The sequence below is a fragment of the Ammospiza caudacuta genome, chromosome 13 (assembly GCF_027887145.1).
Source record: "Ammospiza caudacuta isolate bAmmCau1 chromosome 13, bAmmCau1.pri, whole genome shotgun sequence".
Lineage (NCBI taxonomy): Eukaryota > Metazoa > Chordata > Aves > Passeriformes > Passerellidae > Ammospiza > Ammospiza caudacuta.
This window is the reverse complement of record NC_080605.1, coordinates 15,688,871-15,708,048: the sequence shown is the minus strand read 5'-3', so window position 1 is coordinate 15,708,048 and position 19,178 is coordinate 15,688,871. Positions and strand designations below refer to the sequence as shown.

The following is a 19,178-nucleotide window of genomic DNA, read 5'->3' as shown; positions in this document are numbered from 1 at the left end:
CAGCAGTTCAGGATAAAAACGGGCTCTGTGCTCGTTTTTATGTGCATGGGTTGCATTTTTTAAAAACCAAGGTTTGGACAGAGTTGTACATGGAACACAAGAACATGCTGGGTCTGTGGTTCAATTCTCCCATGTGATGCCAAGGACTTCTGGGGTGTGCTTCCCATTTCCATTGTGCTTGCCGTGTCCCTGATCCAGCTGGTGCTCGTTTCTGAGGGGAACTTGGGGGTTTTGGCCAATTTTGAGGGGTTAAATGCATCTTCTGGAATGCAGGGAGATGTGAGGCCATGAGGGATTGTGTGTGATGGCCAAAAAACAAACCAATTCCCAACCACCTAATTACTGCAGGCCATTTTTAGAGCTGTTACTATTAGGTTTTGGATTTATCATGGTCCAAAAATGGAAATGCATCAGGACTCTCTGCACTCCCCTATTGTTCCAGGCTGCCTGCAGTCTCTGGAAGACAATGTCTGAGCTAGTCAGTACTGGTTTCATACACAGGAGGCATCTTGCCCCCTGAGACCGGATCTTTAGAAAGAAGCACTGTGCTGTAAATAAACAGGCTGCTGGAGGGCGGGAGGGAGCCTGGATTTGGTGCTGGGGAGCAGCTGGAGCCAGGCTGGGCCAGGATCCTGCACACGATGCAGGCAGCTCCAAGGAGCTGGAAATGCAGCCTCTGTTTCCTCTCTGCTAAAATCCAGTTCCAGGTAGCCCTGAACCTGCTGTGACTTGGAGAGAAAACACAGGAAAATCTGATCTGTGAGAAAACAGGCATATTGGCATTTGTGAAACACAGCCTGCCTCTCCCTTTTCCCCTCAAAGTGACATTTTAAGCCTCAGGCAAGGAGGTGGGAGGGTAGGGCTGGCACAGACCCCACTTCTCCCACTGAATTCCTCTTTCAGGCACAACCTCATCCCTCTCTGTGATGGTTTCTGGCCACACAGATCTCCACACAGGAAGAGCAGGGTTGCTCCTCAGCATGAGGCTCAGCTCTTGGCTGGGTGTTGCTTGTGCTGAGAGGAGCCCTGTGACCCTGAGCCTGTCCTGTGCCCACTGCTCCACTCCTGGGTCTGGCAGAGGGAACACCTTGTGCAGGTTAAAAACTCAGTGCCTTAAAACTCCTGTGCCTTCCACAGCTCAGACTGAAGGAGAAGAAAGTATTCCAGCTGGCCAGGGGAATTTGGGACTGGCTTATTTGCCTGTGATCTTCCAAAGCATGAGCAGGGCCCACAGCAAAGAGCTCTGATCAAATACGGATGGTTTATTTAATCAACAGCCTCAGAGAGAGGCTTTCAGCCTTATTACCATATCTCCACATCAAAAATGTCTCTATAGATATCCTGGACAGCTGAAGATGTGTCCACCAAGAGCCAGGTGAGGTTGCTAATGGCACTTTGGTGGCACCAGTGGTGGTACCAGCCTGGAAGGGAGCACACACCAGCTCTGTGGGGTGGGTGGCTGATGGCTGGGTGTGACACTGCCCAGCCCTGTGCCAGCCCTTCACGTCTGGGCCGTGCATTTGGGGCCTGCTTCTTTTCCGTATTTACCCATCCTTTTCCCACGGGAAGCAGAACCAGCAGGACACAGTCCAGGCCTGAATGATTTCAGCACCAGGAGCACCCACAGGGGCTGGGCAGGGAAAACCCTGTTTACACCCAGCCAGCACAAAACCCTGTGGTTTTGCTTAAATGCTATGACTGTTGATCCAACAAAGTTATATTTTCCCTTGGATCTGAGTGCATAACACAGAAAACAATTTTCTAGATGTATTTTTTAGGCTGTTTTTAAGCTTTTTTTTTTTTTCTCCAAACAGCAAAGCAAAAGCAGCAAGGGAAGAAGTTTTGGGGTGGATCCTTTTTTCTTTTTATTTTTTCTTTTTTTTTTCTTTTTTTTTCTTTTTTTGTTTGCTTTTTTTTTTTCCCTTTTCTTTTTTCTTTTTTTTTTCCCTTTTTCCCCTTTTTCCCCTTTTTCTTTTTTCCCCTTTTTTCCTTTTTTTTTTCTTTTTTTCTCTTTTTTTTCTCTTTTTTTTTCTTTTTTTTCTCTTTTTCTTTTTTTTTCTCTTTTTTTTTCTCTTTTTTTTCTCTTTTTTTTCTCTTTTTTTTCTCTTTTTTTTCTCTTTTTTTTCTCTTTTTTTTCTCTTTTTTTTCTCTTTTTTTTCTCTTTTTTTTCTCTTTTTTTTCTCTTTTTTTTCTCTTTTTTTTCTCTTTTTTTTCTCTTTTTTTTCTCTTTTTTTTCTCTTTTTTTTCTCTTTTTTTTCTCTTTTTTTTCTCTTTTTTCTCTTTTTTTTCTCTTTTTTTTCTCTTTTTTTTCTCTTTTTTTTCTCTTTTTTTTCTCTTTTTTTTCTCTTTTTTTCCTTTTTCTCCTTTTTTTTCCTTGCTTTTCTTTTTTTATCTTTTTTTTTTAATTTTGTAATCAGGATCTGCTGCTGCTCGTTGCGGAGGGGGGAGCCCGAGCCCGGCCGCGCCCGCCGCCCGCCCCCGGCCCCGCCGTTCGGGGCGGGAGGGTGGGCGGTGATGGCGAGGGGCGGGCGCGGCCGTGCGGAGCTTCTGAGCCCGCAGCCCCGCGGGAGCGGCTCGGCCCGGCCCGGCCCGGCGGTGAGTACCGGCAGCCCCCGGGGCTGCGCTGGGGATAACGGAGCGGGGCTGGGAGAGCGGAGAGTCCGGGGAGAGCGTGGCGCTGGCCGGGACAGCGTAACACCGCTGTCACCCACCGGACGGGGACATGCTGGGTCGTCCCGAGGTGTGTGGTAGCCCTTGCGCTCTCTGTGTCTGGACAGATCCTCTGTTCTGCCGGACAGATCCTCCATGTCCTGGGACAGACCCTCCCTGTCCTCTGTGCTCTTGTACAGACCCTCTGTGCTCTTGTACAGATCTCCCTCCTCTGAGACAGACCCTCCATCCTCCCAGACTGACTCTCTGTGCCCTGGGACAGACCCTCCATGCCCTGGGACAGACTTTCGGTTCCTTGCCCATCCCTCAGGACGCTCCTCCTGTCGCTTTCCGCTCCCCTTCCCCAGCCCAGGTCCCTTCGTTCATGCACGGTGTGGAAGTTGTTCTGCTCCCACTCTCTGTGTGTGTCTGTGTCCACTTCTAAAGATGTGAATTCGGTGTGTGACCCCCCAAGCAAATGCCAGGGCTTGGTGGCTTCACTCCCCAAGCCTGGGGATGTTTGTAGGGTTTTTTTCTGGGCAGCTGCTGCAAGCCCCTCTGCTTATCCTCTGGCACTGAGTCCAGGGGAGATCTGGCGAGTTGGAGGCTGAGGAATCAGAGTCGCTTCCTCAGGAGCTGTTTGCAGCCTGATGCTGCTGCAGCTGGTGATGATCTCCCTCATGCCATGCATTTTGGGGGCACTGGGAGGGTTTACGCTCGTGGATGTGCTGCCTGTCTCTGCTCTGTGCCCAGCTTTGTTCTCTGAGCAAGAGGCGAGCGGAGCGTTTCGCTCAGCAGCGTGAGGGTGCTGGGAGGATGGCAGGCAGGGAGGTGTTTTCCTGTCAGCTCTGCCAGCCTGAAGACCTGATGCAATAAGTCTCTGTGTGAGTAACCCTAATTTAGGCAAAGGGGCTGGACTAAAGCCAGCAGGGCTGGAGGACTTGGTGGGCAAACACACCCTCTGGAGCTGGTCACCACAAGGAGGGTGGAACAGGAAACAGAGGTGAGTAGAGAGCCGAGCCTCGGTGGCAGAAACATCTCTGAAGGGCTGGGTCCTTGCTGCTGACTCCCCAGAGTGTGAGCTGCTCTGTGGAAAGGAATTGTGAGGATCCTTATGAACCTCGAGAACCAGGTTTGAACCTGCTGGCAACACACCTGAACCTCACTGGAAAAGCTGGAGTTGGGAACACAGCCCAGGTGTGCTCAGTTCTGATCCTGCTCCCCTGTCAGCTGCATCAGCCTCCTCCAGCCAGCCCAGGTACTGGGGCCTCTGATACCACTGTGCTTCTCTGGAGTCAGAAAATTATTTATTATCAGCCAGAAATAGCCTTCCACCAAAGCCTGTTGGGGGCAGGGAAGGGAGGGGATGGAAGGAGGAAGGCTGGGAACAAAAGCTCGGGGCATGTGGAAAGGAGCTGTTTTGAGGAACGCAGTCAGTGGAGGATGTTTTCCTGTAGCTGCCTTGGGGAAATGCTGCATTTGCTTTGGTTTCAGCTGTGTGATAGCCTGGGACATACGTTTTCTGGTGATGTGTGTTTTTCTTTCCCTGCTGTTACTGCTGGAGCATCCTTACTGGGATAAAGTGGAGGGAAGGAGTGAGGGCATCTAGTGAGGCTTCCAAGTGTCCCCAGATTTCATCTTCCTGTGGTGTAGGCAGCCTCTGGCCCCTGCCTTGGGCAGGCACACGGTCCTGGAGCTGCTCTCTAAGAGCCAATGCTGTCCCCAACCCCCAGGGGAAGGAGTTTGCCAGCAGCCTGGCACTGTTGGCATGTGCCCTGCTGTTCCCAGGACCTGCTTTGTCAGGAGCACAGTTTGATCTCTTGCAGGGGCTGCAGACACTGCCCTGGTGCAGTGTGAGGGTGGGCAGGGCTGTCCAGCTGCCCTGCGAGCTCCAGCTGAAGGGAGGATCAACTTGTGTCCTGGGAACATCCTTGCTCCCTGGGTCTGTGCTGGGGACAGCAAGGGGTTCATGCTGGTTGCTGATAAGCTGTTGTGAAGCTGCTGCTTATCAGGGTTAGACAACTCCAGTGTGTGCTGTAGGAGGGGCCCTGCACCCCAGGAGCTGGGGATTCCAGTGTGGAAAAATCCTTTTGGGATTCAGCTGCTGGAGCTGAGCTGTGGATGAAGATGCTCTTTGCCTTGCGGGGATACATCAGCTGCACAGCCCTTGGCAGTCCTTGATTCTGCTCCTCTGGCAGGGATCCCCCTCCCTCACCCCAAAGCATTGGGATTTTGTAGTGCTGGAGCTGCCCCACGATTTACCAGTCTGCCCAGCTGTGTGCTGGAATTGCAGCAGCTTTGTTTGCCTTTCAGCAGTCTCAGTGTGGAGAGCCTGGGAGGAACAACTTCTCCTGCTCCACTTGGTGGGAAGAGTTTCCCCTGCCTTCAGTGGAAAGCCCAGCCTGAGGGGAGCTGCTGTAAATCAGGGCTTGTTCTCCAGGAGCCCTTGGCGTGCTGGGGACAGAATTCCCGGTTAATTGATGAAACAGCAGCTCCTGTCCGGGTTCAGGGCTGCCAGCTCTCATAAGGAACTCTTTATGTGAGAACCTTGGCTGCTGTTCAGAGCCAGGGTGGGGGGATAGAGGGAAAGGTAAATTTTCTGGTGCAGTGGAGTCGCCTGGCATTTGAAATAGTGCTCCTGGCAGGATGCAAAACCCACAAAGCAGTGTGAAGGAAAAAAAGAATTGAACACTTCCCCACCCTTTCTGTCCCTGAAATCTTACGGTTTGTCTTTTAAACCTCTGTAAAATATTTGTTGAAGGACCTGAGTCATCACTTTTTGCTGCTTTGGCTCAGTTTCCTGGCTGCTGCCTTTGCAAGGTTTCTTGTTTAGATCATGGGAGCGGGGAAAAACTAATTCCCAGGAAGTCAGGTGAGTTTGGAGATCATAATGTTGTTAAAATACCAGAAAAACAAACAAGTGTAGAATTCAGCAAGAAGGGCTCCAATTTTATTTGTCTGCTGCTTTTGCTAAGGCCTCGTGTTTGGGAGCTGTCATGTTTTCTGCCTGTAGCCAGCAGGAAAAATCTTGTGTCTAAAATAGTCGCCTTCCTCAGAGCCCTGGATTTTCCATCATCACGTGATTCCAGAAGCTGAGGATTTAGGAAGAAACATCAGCTGTCATGAGGCAGATTTTAAAAATGATACAAGCTGGGAATACAAGTTTTGCTATTAAACAAGTCCAATACTGTGCAACCATTTAAACCCAGTCTGATATTCCCTCGAGCAGTGTCTAAAGCTGTTGAGAAGGGGTTGAGAATTAGTCAGACGTCATTCTCACAAACCACAGCATTTTTGTCTCGCTGGCACACAATTCTGTCTCAGGGTGAAGCTTCACACATCAAGTGGCAGCATCTCTCTGCTGCAGAGCAGGCCAAAAAATTAAAATTCTGTGGGAAAATGTTGGATCTTGGCGATGAAAATCCCGTCTGTGAAGGGGAAGGGATGGGGGGCTCTGCAGGGAGGGGGAAAGGTGGCTTCAGCCATGGGGACAGCAGTGCTCTGCATGGCTTGGTGTCCCAGTGCCAATGAGCATTGCACATAAATACCCATGAATTAATATTTATTTATCTTATCAGCTCTGAAGCACTGGTTGCTTTAGGGATGAAATAGTGCATGGGAAGGAGGGACCTGCACAGCTGCCTGCTGCTGGGGCTGTTCTGGCTGACATGAGGTTAGCCTGACATGCAGTGAGCTTCAAAAGCAGTTAAAGATATTTCTGATCACATAAATGATGAATTTTTTTCTTCCCCTCTCACATGTGATAGATGGTGTTGGCTGGGAATAGGAATCCAATTAAGATTCAGAAAGCCAGCATTTTTGTTTTCAACAGCATAGGAAAGTGGTTAATAAGTTAAACAGCCTGTTATGTACATGGTGTATAGTTGGGATGTGGGAGGTTCCCTCTGCACCTGCAAGGGGGCCCTGCTGGTTGTGTGTCCTTTGCAGCCCAGGCACCCTCCCCACAGCCCTGATCCTTTACATTCCGTAGGGATGGAATGTAAAGATTTTAATTAAGTCCACTTTTTCCTCCAAATCCAGTTTTGAAACAGATCTATCCTCCCTCCTCCTTGTGACAGTGTGCCCAGCTTTCACATGCCTCCTGTAGGATGGGGCAGAAAATTTTTAATACTGGAAGCTAAAATATGCCCCAAACCCTGAGAGTGCATTGTCCTCCCTTGCTGCATCTCCTGTGTGTCCCACCTGGAGCAGGTGTCTGACAAGAGCATCACTGCCCTGGGGAGGCAGGAGATCTGTGTTTGGTGATTTTTCTCTGTTGGACAGAGGCTCCCACGGGTGCTGCCTGTGGCTGCTCCCACAGGACTGAGCCTCCCAGTCCCTCGTGGAATGGGCAGCGTGGATTCCAGCCTGGGAAGGGGCAGGAGGTGGATTCCAGCCTGGGAACACGGTGGGTGCAGAGCCAGCACACGAACCCTCCCTTGTGTCCGCCTCGTAGGGCGGCTGTGTGCAGGGTTTGATGCGAGCGCCACGATTCGCGGTGACATCACGATGTTTTCTGCCCTGAATCACAGATTTCCCTAAATTGAGCCCCAGAGCAAACTCGTAGTCAAGCGAAAATGTGCAACCCTTCTCGGCGCATCTGAGCCAAATACGTGCGAGCCCGTGGGGACGGCAATGGGCTCTGTGTGTCCCGAGCAGGGGGAGCTCCGCGCTCCCACCTCGCCCTGCTCCTTGTTTGCCCTTTCCTCTGCCTGAGCAGCAAGCCTGGGAGGCACCCATGGATCTGTGAGCTGGGCATGGATGTGCGGGCTGGCACCAGGGTGGCCTCTGCCCCTGCACACGCACCCCTGGGCGGCTGCCTGGTAGCACGGCCCCTGTTTCCTCTCCGGTTTGGAGGAAGGACTTTTTCCCGTGGTGGTTTTTTTTGTTTGTTTGTTTATTTGTTTTTGGTTTTTTGTGTTTTTTTCTTTTGTGGATTTTTTTTTTTTTTGTGGATTTTTTTGTTTTATTTTATTTTGGTGGTGGTTTTTTTGGTTTTTTTTTGGTTTTGCTTTTGTGATTTTTTTTTTGGTGTTGTTTTGGGGTTTGTTTTTTTTCACTTTGAGACTTTCTGAGCCCACCCCCGGCCCCTGCAGCTCCTTCCGGCCGTGTCACCAGCGGTGCTCTCCGTCTGTCCCCGCGGGGTGTGGAGGAGCGAGTTTTGCTTTCGTTTGCCAGCCCGGAGCCCTCGGCTCTGCGACGGCGCTGAGGATTGCGGAAACACCTCACTCAATCCTCGTGATTTCCCGTCGGTGAGTAGGTTTAGACACTTAGATACTTTGGGGGGGGGCATTTTCAGATTTTATCTGTAGAGAGTTGGAGAACAGATTTGCTCTTTGGTCCCCAGTGCCCGGGCAGGCTCTGCCCGGAGCTGCCTCCGTGCCAGAAGCACCTAAAGCTGTTTGGTTTTCCTCTTGCTTTCCTGGCTGATATTTCCAGTTTTGGTGTCTCTGTGGGTGTGAGCCCCTCCCTGAGGACCCGTGTCCATCCTGTGTCCTGGAGCAGTGGCCGGGCAGTGGCTGTGCCCTGCTCTGGCAGAGGGATCGGCTCTCCTTTCCCCACAGGGGATGCTGGCACAGCGGCTTTTGCCTTCCTGCCCGGGGCAGAGCAGCCCCAGCTCCTTCCAGCTCCTGCTCAAAGGAGGAACCAGCCAGGGTGGCGAGTTTGGCGGTCATGAGGGTCCCTTGGGGTCGTGGTCAGGGCTGTGAGGTGGTGCAGGAGGAGTCACTGCCACCCTGCCATCCTTCAGTGTGAGCCAGGCTCTTCCCTAATGCCACTGCCACGGCAGCTGCTGTGCCACGTGAGGGGATGGCACAGAGGCTGCTGGAGCTGCTGGATCCCTGCTTGGCATCAGCAGTGCCTGTCTCAGCTCTGCCCTGGGCACAGCAAAGTTCTCTGGAGTTGCTTTTCTCATTTTCAAAATGAGATGAGACACTTTGGGGGTGTCCAGCTGTGGTGCCACAGGGTTGGCCTCAGAGCTTTTCTGTGATTTGTGACTCCCAGGGTACCTCAGGTGGCTTCTCCGGGCTCTGCTGATCCTCAGCCCCTGCAGAAGCTTTGCTGGGTGCTGCCCATGTGCTGTTAGTGCAGCCTCTTGGGGTTTCAGCAAGGGGGGTGCTGCCCTCACTGCACCAAACCTGCACATACCTCGTGAGTGGGAGCTTTTCTGGGGACAGCAGGGCCTGAGAGGAGCTGGCACTGTGGGTGGGGATGGCCCAAGAGTGAAATTGAGAGGCAGTCACTGTCACAGCAGTAGCCACCAGCCCTTGAGAGGGAATTTTGAAGTGCTGCTATGAGCAGCATTGTCTATTGCAGCCCATCGGGGACAGTTTCCCTCAGGAAGGGTTCATTGGAGATATCACTTTATTGGGTTGTTCTGATACACTTTTTCCCTCTGTATCAGGCACCAAAGTATCTCACTACAGTCCCCTCCCAGCAGGCAGGACTGTGGACTTGTGCTTCAGGCTGGAAACAAGAGCCCTGCCTGGGCATCTCTGCCTGCTGGGTCCACCCCAAATCTCTGAATTTGGGAGATTTTGAGCTCAGTCCCAGCTGTGCTGCCTGTGCTGGGGTGCTCAGGGGCAGTTTTCAGCCTTTCCCTGCCCAGTGGGAGAGGTGAAGCTCCTCTGGCAGTAGTAGGGAGCCAAGGAGCATCTGCAGGGATGTTCCCAGAGTCCCCTTTCTGCCTCCCTGGCTGCTCACCTGTGGCAGAGGCGTTTGCTGGGGAGCAGCAGCAAGGTGCTGTGTCCAGACTAATTGCACCTGTGTGCAGAAGGTAATGAGGCTGCTGAAGGACCAGGGGCAAGCTGTGAATCCACTGAACTGCCTGGGTGGTTCTGAGTAGTAGATGTTTTTGCTTTGTGAAAGAGTTCTGGAGATGGCTCTGTTTGTCAGCGGGAGAGGGGAAAGGGACCACTGTGAGCTGTGGTGCTGTGGGGAGCTGCCTCAGGTGTCCATCCCAGCTTTTCCTGGTGTCCCCAGCTCCATGTGTGCTGGGTTTCAGCTTTTCTGCTGCTCTGCGCAGCCAGTTTGTGTATCCTCACACTCCTCTCCTGCTTCAATCTGATGACAGCCTGTTTTCACTGCCTCTAATCCTCCCTCAGGTACTGCTGCTCTCCCTGTGTGTCTCCACTGCCTGTGAGCTCAGATATGTGATTTATAACTGCCCAAATTTACCTGTTTGATACTCCTCTCTCATTTTTGCCTTCCTGAAAGGAATTTTGCTGCCACAATTGCAATGGGCTGTAGTGGGACAGCCTTAGTGGGGAAACAGCCACAGGTGACTTTTGTGGACTCTTACAGAAATCATGGATCATCCCAAAGAAAGATGTCCTGTTCTCTGGGATGGACACAGCAGAATTTTGCATGGTATCACTGCTGGGTGTCAGTAATTCTGTGTCTGTTTCAAATATGCTTGGTATTGGCCATGAAAAGAAACTATTTCTTTAATGAGAGGAGATCACTGAATTTAGGGCACTATTAAGATTGAGCCCCTCTTCTCCCCACAAATGCTTCACCTAAAGCACAGCTTTATTTTTTCTCCTCTGTTTTTTCTTGTTAATGTTTAACACAGAACTTTAGCATGGCCTGAGGAGCTGCTGCTTGTGGGGCTGCTCTTCTGCAGAGGGAAGGGGGACCTCTTCAGTCAGGAGTTACTTTGCAAATCAGATATCTCCTTCCCCTCTTTGCTTTTCAGATAATTGAGGAAATGAAGCTCCCAGGTTTTTCTGCTGACCCTTTTACACTTTGTAAAAGTGATTTTGCTGTCTGCTGTAGAGGTTGGAATGAGACTCTGCTCTGGGACTGCTAGATATTCAGGACAGCCTCAGGGCTTGTGTGTGCCCCCAGGCAGCAAAACCCTTCTCTGTGGGTTGTTGTGGACTTGAAACAGCTTGGAAGTGACCAGGCCATGGAGAAGAAAAGTACTTGAAACTGTAAGCACAAAGATGTTCAGTTCAGAAGGTCCTGGAAGCCCAAAAAGGATTTGGTGACCATGTCCCTGCATTCTGCTCCTGCTCCTGTGACATCTCCTGATGGCAGAGGGACCCTGGGGCAGCCAAACCTTCAGGTTCATCCCTGAGAGCCCTCATTGGTACCCTGGCTGTGCTCCCTTGGGACATCACGTGTGTGTGCTGGAGCTGGCAGCTGGGATGGAGCACAGGACAATGTTTGGCTGCAGATGCTGAGCCAGTTCAGGACTTTGTTCAGGGCAGCAAATGTGGGGAGAGCAGAACAAAAACGGGAGGAGAGACTGGAATACAGATGATGGCACGCTGACTCTTTCAGTGCCAGGTCAAATACCCCCTGAATTTAAAGCTTTTGTGGCATGTTAGGATGGTGCTGGCTCGCTGATGGTGCCTCAAATGTGAAACCTCTGAGGCAGCAGGGGCTGAACCCACAGCTGGCCCTGTGGAAGGTGCTGGATCCATGCAGGTGTAGCAAGAGGAAGGTGCTGGATCCATGGCAGGAGAGCTGGCTTCCAGGGTTTGCTCTGGCTGATGCTGGCCATCTCCTCATCCCAGTGCCTGTGACGCCCATCCTGAGGAGCCAGACAGGCTGAGCTCAGGGGCTGGAGTATGGAAGATGTGCTGTGCACCAAGAGGATGTTTTGGTGTCTGCCAGCCCTGGGAAGAAAGGTTTTTCCACTGAGTCATTTGCTGCCTCTGCTTTTTATGAGACAGCACTGGGATCTGGGAGAAGGGGAAATGGAAAAACCCAGCCCAGCTCTCCCTGCTCTGGCAGGACCAGGTCCATGCCAGCACAGCTGCCCCACGTTTGCTTCTCAGAGGGAGCAGTAGACAGCAGCATAAATAAAACAGGCTTGGCTATTTTAGGATATTGATCAGTGCATTAAAGAAAATTAATTAAGTAAAATCTTCACTTTAGCTGCAGCTGGCAACATGGGCTGGGGTGGAGCAGAGCAGGGATGGGCACCTTGGGGCTGCTCCCCAGCCATGGTGGATGAACCATGAGGAGTTCTGCTTCTCCACGTGTTCCTCCTTGAAGCTGCAGTGGATGGAAGGTTTCCCACGTGTGCCACAGTTCTGGTGTGACAGTGCCACTGTTCTGCTGTGACCCTGCCAGTGTTCTGGTGTGTCAGTGCCACCATTTGGGTGTGACAGTGCCGCTGTTCTGGCGTTGTTCTGCTGTGCTCTTCCCTGAGCAGCAGTCTGGGGTGAAGAAACATTTGGGGAGGGCTTAATCTTAATAGTGCCCTAAATTCAGTGATCCCCTCTCATTAAAGAAATAATTTCTTTTCATGGCAAATACCAGACATATTTGAAACAGACATAGAAGTACTGACACCCAGCAGTGATACCATGCAAAATTCTGCTGTGTCCATCCCAGGGAACAGGAGATCCTTCTTTGGGATGATCCATGATTTCTGTAAGAGGCCACAAAAGTCACCTGCTTGCACAGGGGGTGATGGCACCAGACAGGCTTGGTCTAGGCAAGGGGAGCTTGGGAAAGGGACGTGGGTGCTGTTTTGGTGATGCTCACAAGTGTCTGCAGCCAGGGATGGGGTTTTCCTTCTTCTGGAGAAGTTTCTGAGTTCTTAATGAGCTGGGACGGTTTTACCACTCATTCCTGAGCAGCAGTGTGGGGTGAAGAGCTTCTGTTTACTGCTGGGGGTTAAAACCAGGCTTGTTTCTGGTGACTTAGTGCCAAGCAGAGATCTTGGCAGGCAGGAGAAGAAGGCTCCAAGCCTTGGGAGCTGGAACTGTTTTCTGCTCAGAATTCTTTACAGCAGGGCTGAGCACTCAGGACAGCTGGTGGTGAGCCCAGAGCTCCTTCCACAGCCCTGCTGGGATCACCCTAACCCTGCCCTCCCTCCCCATTCCAGCTGGGAAGCTGAGCTGCAAGGGGAAAGGGCAGCAGCCCAGCTCCTGGCAGCACAAGGGCTTGTAAATACTCATGCCCAGGCAAAACAAATAGATAATATTAATTGGGGTTTTAATGCCAAATAGAAGCAGATGGTTTATCAAGGTGGAGAAGGCAATGTTTGAGGGCTTCAGATAAAGTGGATGAGCTAGGAGCCACTCTTGAAAAAGAAGACAAAGAATATTGAAGCAGCTGCTGAGAAAAGCTCGCTTTCCACTAGCAAAAATAGCCACAAATGTTTGTTAGTGTAAATTAATCTAAAAATGCTTTTTTTCTTCTTTTTCTCCCCTTTCTTCTCTATTGAAGACCACTGGCGATTCATGACAAGTAAAATGTATATCAGAAGTCAAGACTGTCCTCTGGGATGGGGTTTTGCACTAATAATGGTATAAAACCCATTTATCTCTGCAAAATGGCTTTGGTAGCAGGCTTCTGATAAGATTTTAAATGGATTTTTAGTCAGGGCCCGGTAAATCGTGCTCCAGGTCATGCAGTGCTTGTCACATGTGCCTTCAGTGCTCTGAAACAACTATTGCCACTTTTTACCTGCTGCCAGAGCCACTGTTCTGAGCTGGGTGGAGATGGGGCTGATTGAGGGCTGGAGCTGCCCTGCATCACACTCTTCCTCACAGCCTCTCCCCTTTTTATGATGATTTGCAGAGCAGAGCTCAAGCTTGCCCCTCGTAGCTTAGGTCTGTGGTGTGTTGCCTGGGGACAGACAGACAGCAATCAGGTGTGTGCTCAAAGATGCTGTGGGAGTGTGGCTCCTCAGCACAAACAAAGGCCCAGCATGCTCGAAGAAGAGGTTGGGTAGTTCCCTCTCCCTTGAGGGACTAAGATGTTACCTTTCCTTGAAAAATCTGTTATTTATGGAGCAAACTCCCAGCAGGTCATGGGTGCTCTGCTGGGCTTCCACTCAGGACAACCTGGGAGATGGAGCCAGGAGAGCCTCATGGCTTAGATCACCTGTGTAACTCAGAGCAAGAGGCTCTGTGTGTGCCCAGCTCTATTGTAAATCAAAGGCAACTCCAGCAAAGGAGAGAGAATGATGAAGACGACTCTATAGATATCAGAAAGCTAATTAATTACTTTATTGTACTATAGTATATACATTTTATTTAAATTGAATCTGTTAAGCATTTACTCTGCACACAATTGCTCACACTGCACAAAATTTGTGACCCAACAATCCACACACACACAGACACTCCTGGCCCTGATAGGCCAAGGAAACAAAACATCTTCACTTCGGCTAAACAATCTCCATATTGCATTCTACTTTAGCACAACACAAGTACAGCAAGTAATAAGAACTGTGTTTGCTCCTTCTCTGAAGCTCAGAGAATGTGAATCTCAAAAATATTGTGTGTTGTGCCTTGCTTTTCTCTGTGAAATGTGGCAGCACCTCTCAGCAGTGCTGAGAGATTTGGTGCCCCCAGCACTGAGGTGTGTCCCTGTGTGTCCCACAGAGTGCCAGGAGCTGCTCTCCCTGGGCCTATGGTGTGTCCCTGTGCTGTCCCCCAGGCCCATGGTGTCCCTGTGCTGTCCCACACTGAGGTTTGATGCCCCCAGCACTGAGGTTTGTCCCTGTGTGTCCCACACTGAGGTTTGTCCCTGTGTGTCCCACAGAGTGCCAGGAGCTGCTGTCCCCCGGGCCCATGGCGTACACGGCGCCTCCCTCACCGCCTGGGCCTGTGGGCTCCCAGTACTGTGTCTGCAAGGTTGAGCTCTCCATCTGTGGCCAGAACCTCCTGGACAGAGATGTCACCTCCAAATCTGACCCCTTCTGCGTCCTCTTCATGGAAGTAAATGGGAAGTGGGTGGAGGTAAGTCCTGCTGGTGTGTGGATTTGTTCCTCCCGTGGTTTGCTCGTGCCTCCCTGAGCAGGAGTGGGAGCTTTCCTGGTGCTCCTGTGTGGCACCAGTGTGTGAATGGTTCTGTGCCACAACTGGTCCTTCCCCTATCAGTGCTTTGTGCTGGGCATTGGTTTCTACTGCAAATTCTGTTTTATACCTGGTTTGTCTGGGAGGGAGCAGGGTAGGCAGAGTGTGGATATGTGGTGGATACAGGCACCCACATTGGGTGCAGCAGAAAATGAGCATAGAGGAATTTAAATCGTGTAAACCAAACAAAAATGTTCCTAGTTCCTGGGAGATTAGGTGCTCTCATTCATGTATTTGGCCCAGGAGCTGATGAATGACCAACACCACCTCAGGTGTCCAGCAGTGATCTCACCTTCAGCAGGGAGAGTGTAGGGAAAACCTCACTTTGCCACAGCCTGCAATTAACTTTTTCCAGCCTGGATGAGATTCATGAGCTTTCCAGCCTTGATAGGTGTCATCTCTGACCTAATTGTGCTTTTCAGGAATTTTTCTTTCTGTCAGTAATGTCTCAGTCCAGCGGTTTTGATCTCGAAGCTTTCTATGCAAAACGTTTGGTGCTTTTAGGTTTTTGTTTTTCTTTTCTGCTATTTTTAGCTTCTCTCTAATTGGCACAGTAGGCACTGGACTGAGCCTTGAGCAGCAGCTTGCTGGTGGTGTCAGCAGGGCTGGAATGGGCTGGCACAGGGTGTGGTGTGCTTGTGCCTCTGAGCTGTGCTCAGTGGGACACTGCTGGCATTGACTCACAGGTGTCAGGGGTGCTCTGTGGGTTTGGCTCATGGCTGGGTGCCAGGCAAGGTCAGGAGAGGTGAGATTGCCCATGAGAACCTCTCTGGATGGGATGTTGGTGGACTCTTGGCAGCTGATGGCACGTGGTTCACAGCTACCCCCTTGTTCTCTGTGGTTTTGGCCACACAGATATGCCTCATGCCCTAAGGGGACAGAATAAGCTCATTGGAACCCATCCCACCCCACTGCCCCTTTGTCCTCCACACCAGATGAGGGACATATCCCAAGCCTTGGTCCTGGTTGTGGTGGTGGGTCTCCTCCGTTGGCACCAGCCCTGGTGCTGGTTCTGAGCTGGGCAGTGGGGCTGTGGCACCAGCTGACGCCAGAAGGAAGATTTCTGCTCACTGTTCTTTCTAGCTGTAACATTTGTTCCCAAATACAATTATTTTGTCTCACTGAGCTTAATAGGAATTAAAAATCTTTGTGAATCAGCCTTGGAGGAGTGGGGGAGGGAGGCACAATAAACCACAGGCTGGGAAGTGAAGATGGGTGATGCTTAAATGTTCTACCCAGTGATGTCATCTCGGAGAAGCCATGAAAAAGCTGACCTGTGGTGCCAGGAACAGGGACAAGGGATACATGAGTCAGCCCTGCAGCTGCCTTTGTGCCACTGAGTCACCCAGGCAGTCCTGCACCTTCAGCACCACCTTCCCCTGGCACTTGAGGCAGCATCTCCCTGTGATGGGGCATGAGGCACCTCCACATGCTGGGGTGCTGAAGGTCCCAGCCTCCCTCTGAGCACTGGAAGGCCTCAGTGCAGTCACTGAGCACAAGGGCTGCTGCTGGAGATGATTTCCTGGTTTTGTGCTCAATTTCCTAATTCATAGAATTGTGGAATGGTTCCTTTGGGAAGGAACCTAAAGATCACCTCATTCCTACCCCCTCCCCGCATGGCCCTTGCTTGAAGCCACATCAGCCTGGCCTTGAACACTTCCAGGGATGGGCAGCCACAGCTTCTCTGGGTAACCTGTGCCAGGGCCTCACCACCCTCACAGGGAAGAATTTCTTCCAAACACCCAATCTAACCCTGCCCTCTGTCAGTTTGAAGCCATTCCCCCTTGCCCTGTCACTCTGTGCCATTGTCTGAAGTCCCTCTCCTGCAGCCCTTTCAGGTGTCCTAAGGTGTCTCCTTCTGTCTTCTGAGCAATCCCAAGGCTCTCAGCCTTTTCTCTCAGGAGAGGCACTCCATCCCTCTAATTGTCTTTGTGGCCCTTTGAGGCTCTTATCCAAACAGATTTTTTTAATTAGCCTGGCTGGCTCTTACAAACCCTTGTGCTTTTCTGCTTTTTGGTGGCCAAGGCCCTGTTCTTTCCTGCAGATCTGAAGGGGATGGCAGGAGCTGCTGGCAGTGAGGGGTGCTGGTGAAGAGGCCTCATGTGTGATGGTCACCAGCAAGGTGGCTTGTGCTCACCAAGCCAAAGCTCAAACCTTGTGCAGCTCTCAGCTGGGGATATTGCTGTGCTTCACACTGGCACTGGGCAGGGGATTAAAATGTTGAATCTTGGGGCTGAAGAAAGCCCCATCACTGCCAAGTTTACCCCAAGCTGGGTTCGGTTTTCATACCCTTCCTTCAGCCACTTCTTCCAGAACAGAGCTGGAGATGGGACCTCAAGTTATCTCCTTCAGTCTGGGCTCTGGGTGTGAAAGGACTGGTTTCCCTTGGTCCCTGGCTTCCAGTCATTCCAAGAACATGGAATGACCTAAAATCCATCTCTGCTGCCTGTGCAGTCCCATCTCCTGGGGCTGGAGGGGGATTTGTGTGTGTTGTGCTGCTGAAATGAAGCAGAGCTGTGGATGCCCTGGTCCATCACCCCTGAGCAGATGCTTGGCTCCTTTGGTAGGGGCTGGCAGCAAAGAGGGTTTGTGTGAAGCTGTGTGGCCCTGGCCAGCTCACAGCCCACTGCTGCTGCTGGCTTTGGTTCCCTGGGGTGCAGCAGGTGCCTATTCTGGGAACACAGCATTTACTTTAGTAAATTTACTTTACTTCAGTCGTTTCTTGGCAATTAAGACAGACTAAGCGAGCAATTGCAAAAAGCCCTGTGATGGTTGGGTGTATAAATAGCAAACTCACCACATTTCCACTGAGCCCCTCCAAACCTGCCTTCTGTACTGAATGAGTTTCTTTGGGACTAAGGTATGCATTTGCTTTTTTTTTTTTTTTTCCTTTTTTTTTCTCTTTTTTGGAGGCTTTTTCTGCTCTGCTTATTTCTGGCTCAGCAGCCCTGGCAGACATCCCACGGTCCCACAGCCTGGTTGGTGCTGCCCAGGGATGGCAGCTGCTTTGCAGAGAGGTCTTGCCCTGGATCTGGGATGCACAGCCTTGCTCAGAACTGGGTGTCCTGGCTGCAGGACAGGGTGGAATGCCAGCCAGGGTCACAGCATGGCCAGAGGCTTTGTGCTGCCCCACAGGGAGATGGGATGGTCTTTCCAGACACTGAGGGCAGCAGCTTTGATAAAATCACACTGGACTGTGTGATCTGACACAGCGTCTGTGCTTCCTTCTCTTTTAATATCCGTGTTACCATGCCCTGGGATAATGGGGTGATGTGGCAAAATGCCAGTGCTGTCATAACACCTTCCACACCTTCCAGAGCCAGATCCAACCTGGCCTGGAGCACTTCCAGGGATGAGGCAACCACAGCTTCACTGGGCAGCCTGTGCCAGTGGTGACTCACCACCCTCACAGGCAAGAATTTCCTCAGAACATCTAATCTACACCTGCCCTTTGTCAGTTTGAAGTCATTCCCCATTGTCCTGTCACTCCAGACCTATGTCCAAAATCCCTCTCCAGCTCTCTTGGACCCTTTTGCATGCTGGAAGGTGCTCTGAGGTCTCTGCAGAGCCTTATCTTCTCCAGGCTGGGCAGTGATACCAGCATGATACCATCTGCTGCTCTGCTGACAGAGCTCCTGCTTGCTTTGCAGGCTGGAGGATTCCAGCTCTGGGGACAGGACACCCAGCTCTGGGTGTTTCTTGTTCAGCTCTCAGGCTCTGCTGCCCCTGCCCTTCCTGCCCCTTTCAGCTTCATGAGGATATTTTGCATGTCAGGCTCTGAACTTGCCCTTTAGCATGTCTGGGGGGGAATATGGGTTCTGACATGAGTTCAGACTCTGCTTGCCCATGGACTTCCAGAAGTAAATACACCAGCTCTTCTCAGCCTCAGTTTCTATCACTTTGCCCAAAATCCTGGGGGTTTTTCTTTGTGCAAGCTCATGGTAGGATCCCTGCTGGTGCTTCCACCCTTCCTGCAGAGTGAGTTATGGGGCTGGGACCAAAGTTCCATTTCTGCAGAGCAGCATTCTAGCATCTCATCATGGCTGTCCTCAGGATGTTGTTTTGGCTCACACAAGGCTTTGTGACCACCTGTGCCATGCAGTGTGTAAACCCACACTTCCACCAGCTGCCTGCCAACTTTCCTCTGCTCCTGTCCCTGCTCCTGGCTGTGGGATGCTGCAGAGAGCTGTGGTGTTTCCCCTCTGACAGCAGCTTCCCCACATTCTTCCAGTCTCCATCTCCTCTCTATGCCTGCCCTTCCAATTCATCAGGGGCATCATTGCTTCCAGCCTGCTTGCAATAGCTCTTGGTGACAATATCTACTGAAGTTTTGTCTCTGGGCCCTTCCAGCCTCTTGTTGCCACTAATGTTTGATGAAATCTATGAAAAAAGGGACTGTGGTGATGGTTTTTTTTATCTTTTTATCTATGGAAGGCCAATAAAAAGTAACCACATGGATGTTTTGGGTTGAGTTCTAGAGGGAAATGCTAGAGAGTCATGTTCTGGCTCATGAGCTTGTTTTGCTTGTCCTTGTTGCTGGCTGCACAGACTAGAAGCAGCAAGTTTGACCCCCTACAGAGAGTCTGCTGAGGATCAGAGGTGTGTGAGAGCCTCAGCTCATGGAGAACAGGGCTTAAAGCAAATGAAGTAATTCTAGCTTCAGTGATCCTCAAATCCATGCTGAGCCTTGGCTGGGTGGGCACT

General features: G+C 51.1%; 1 protein-coding gene across 5 annotated transcripts in view; it reads left to right on the top strand.

Annotated features, from left to right (window-relative positions):
• CPNE2 (copine 2) overlaps window positions 1–19,178 on the top strand; it is a 50,348-nt gene that overhangs the window by 1,838 nt on the left and 29,332 nt on the right. Inside the window, exons 1-2 of one of the 5 annotated variants that reach the window (XM_058813784.1) lie at window positions 2,572–2,595; window positions 14,161–14,357. In XM_058813784.1, coding sequence (XP_058669767.1) covers window positions 14,190–14,357 — 168 coding nt within the window. In that variant the 5' untranslated portion in view covers window positions 2,572–2,595; window positions 14,161–14,189. Of the gene's footprint in view, window positions 1–2,571; window positions 2,596–3,739; window positions 3,908–7,724; window positions 7,902–14,160; window positions 14,358–19,178 lie in introns of those variants that run through there. The other 4 variants (XM_058813787.1, XM_058813785.1, XM_058813786.1 and 1 more) reach the window with 4 other exon arrangements.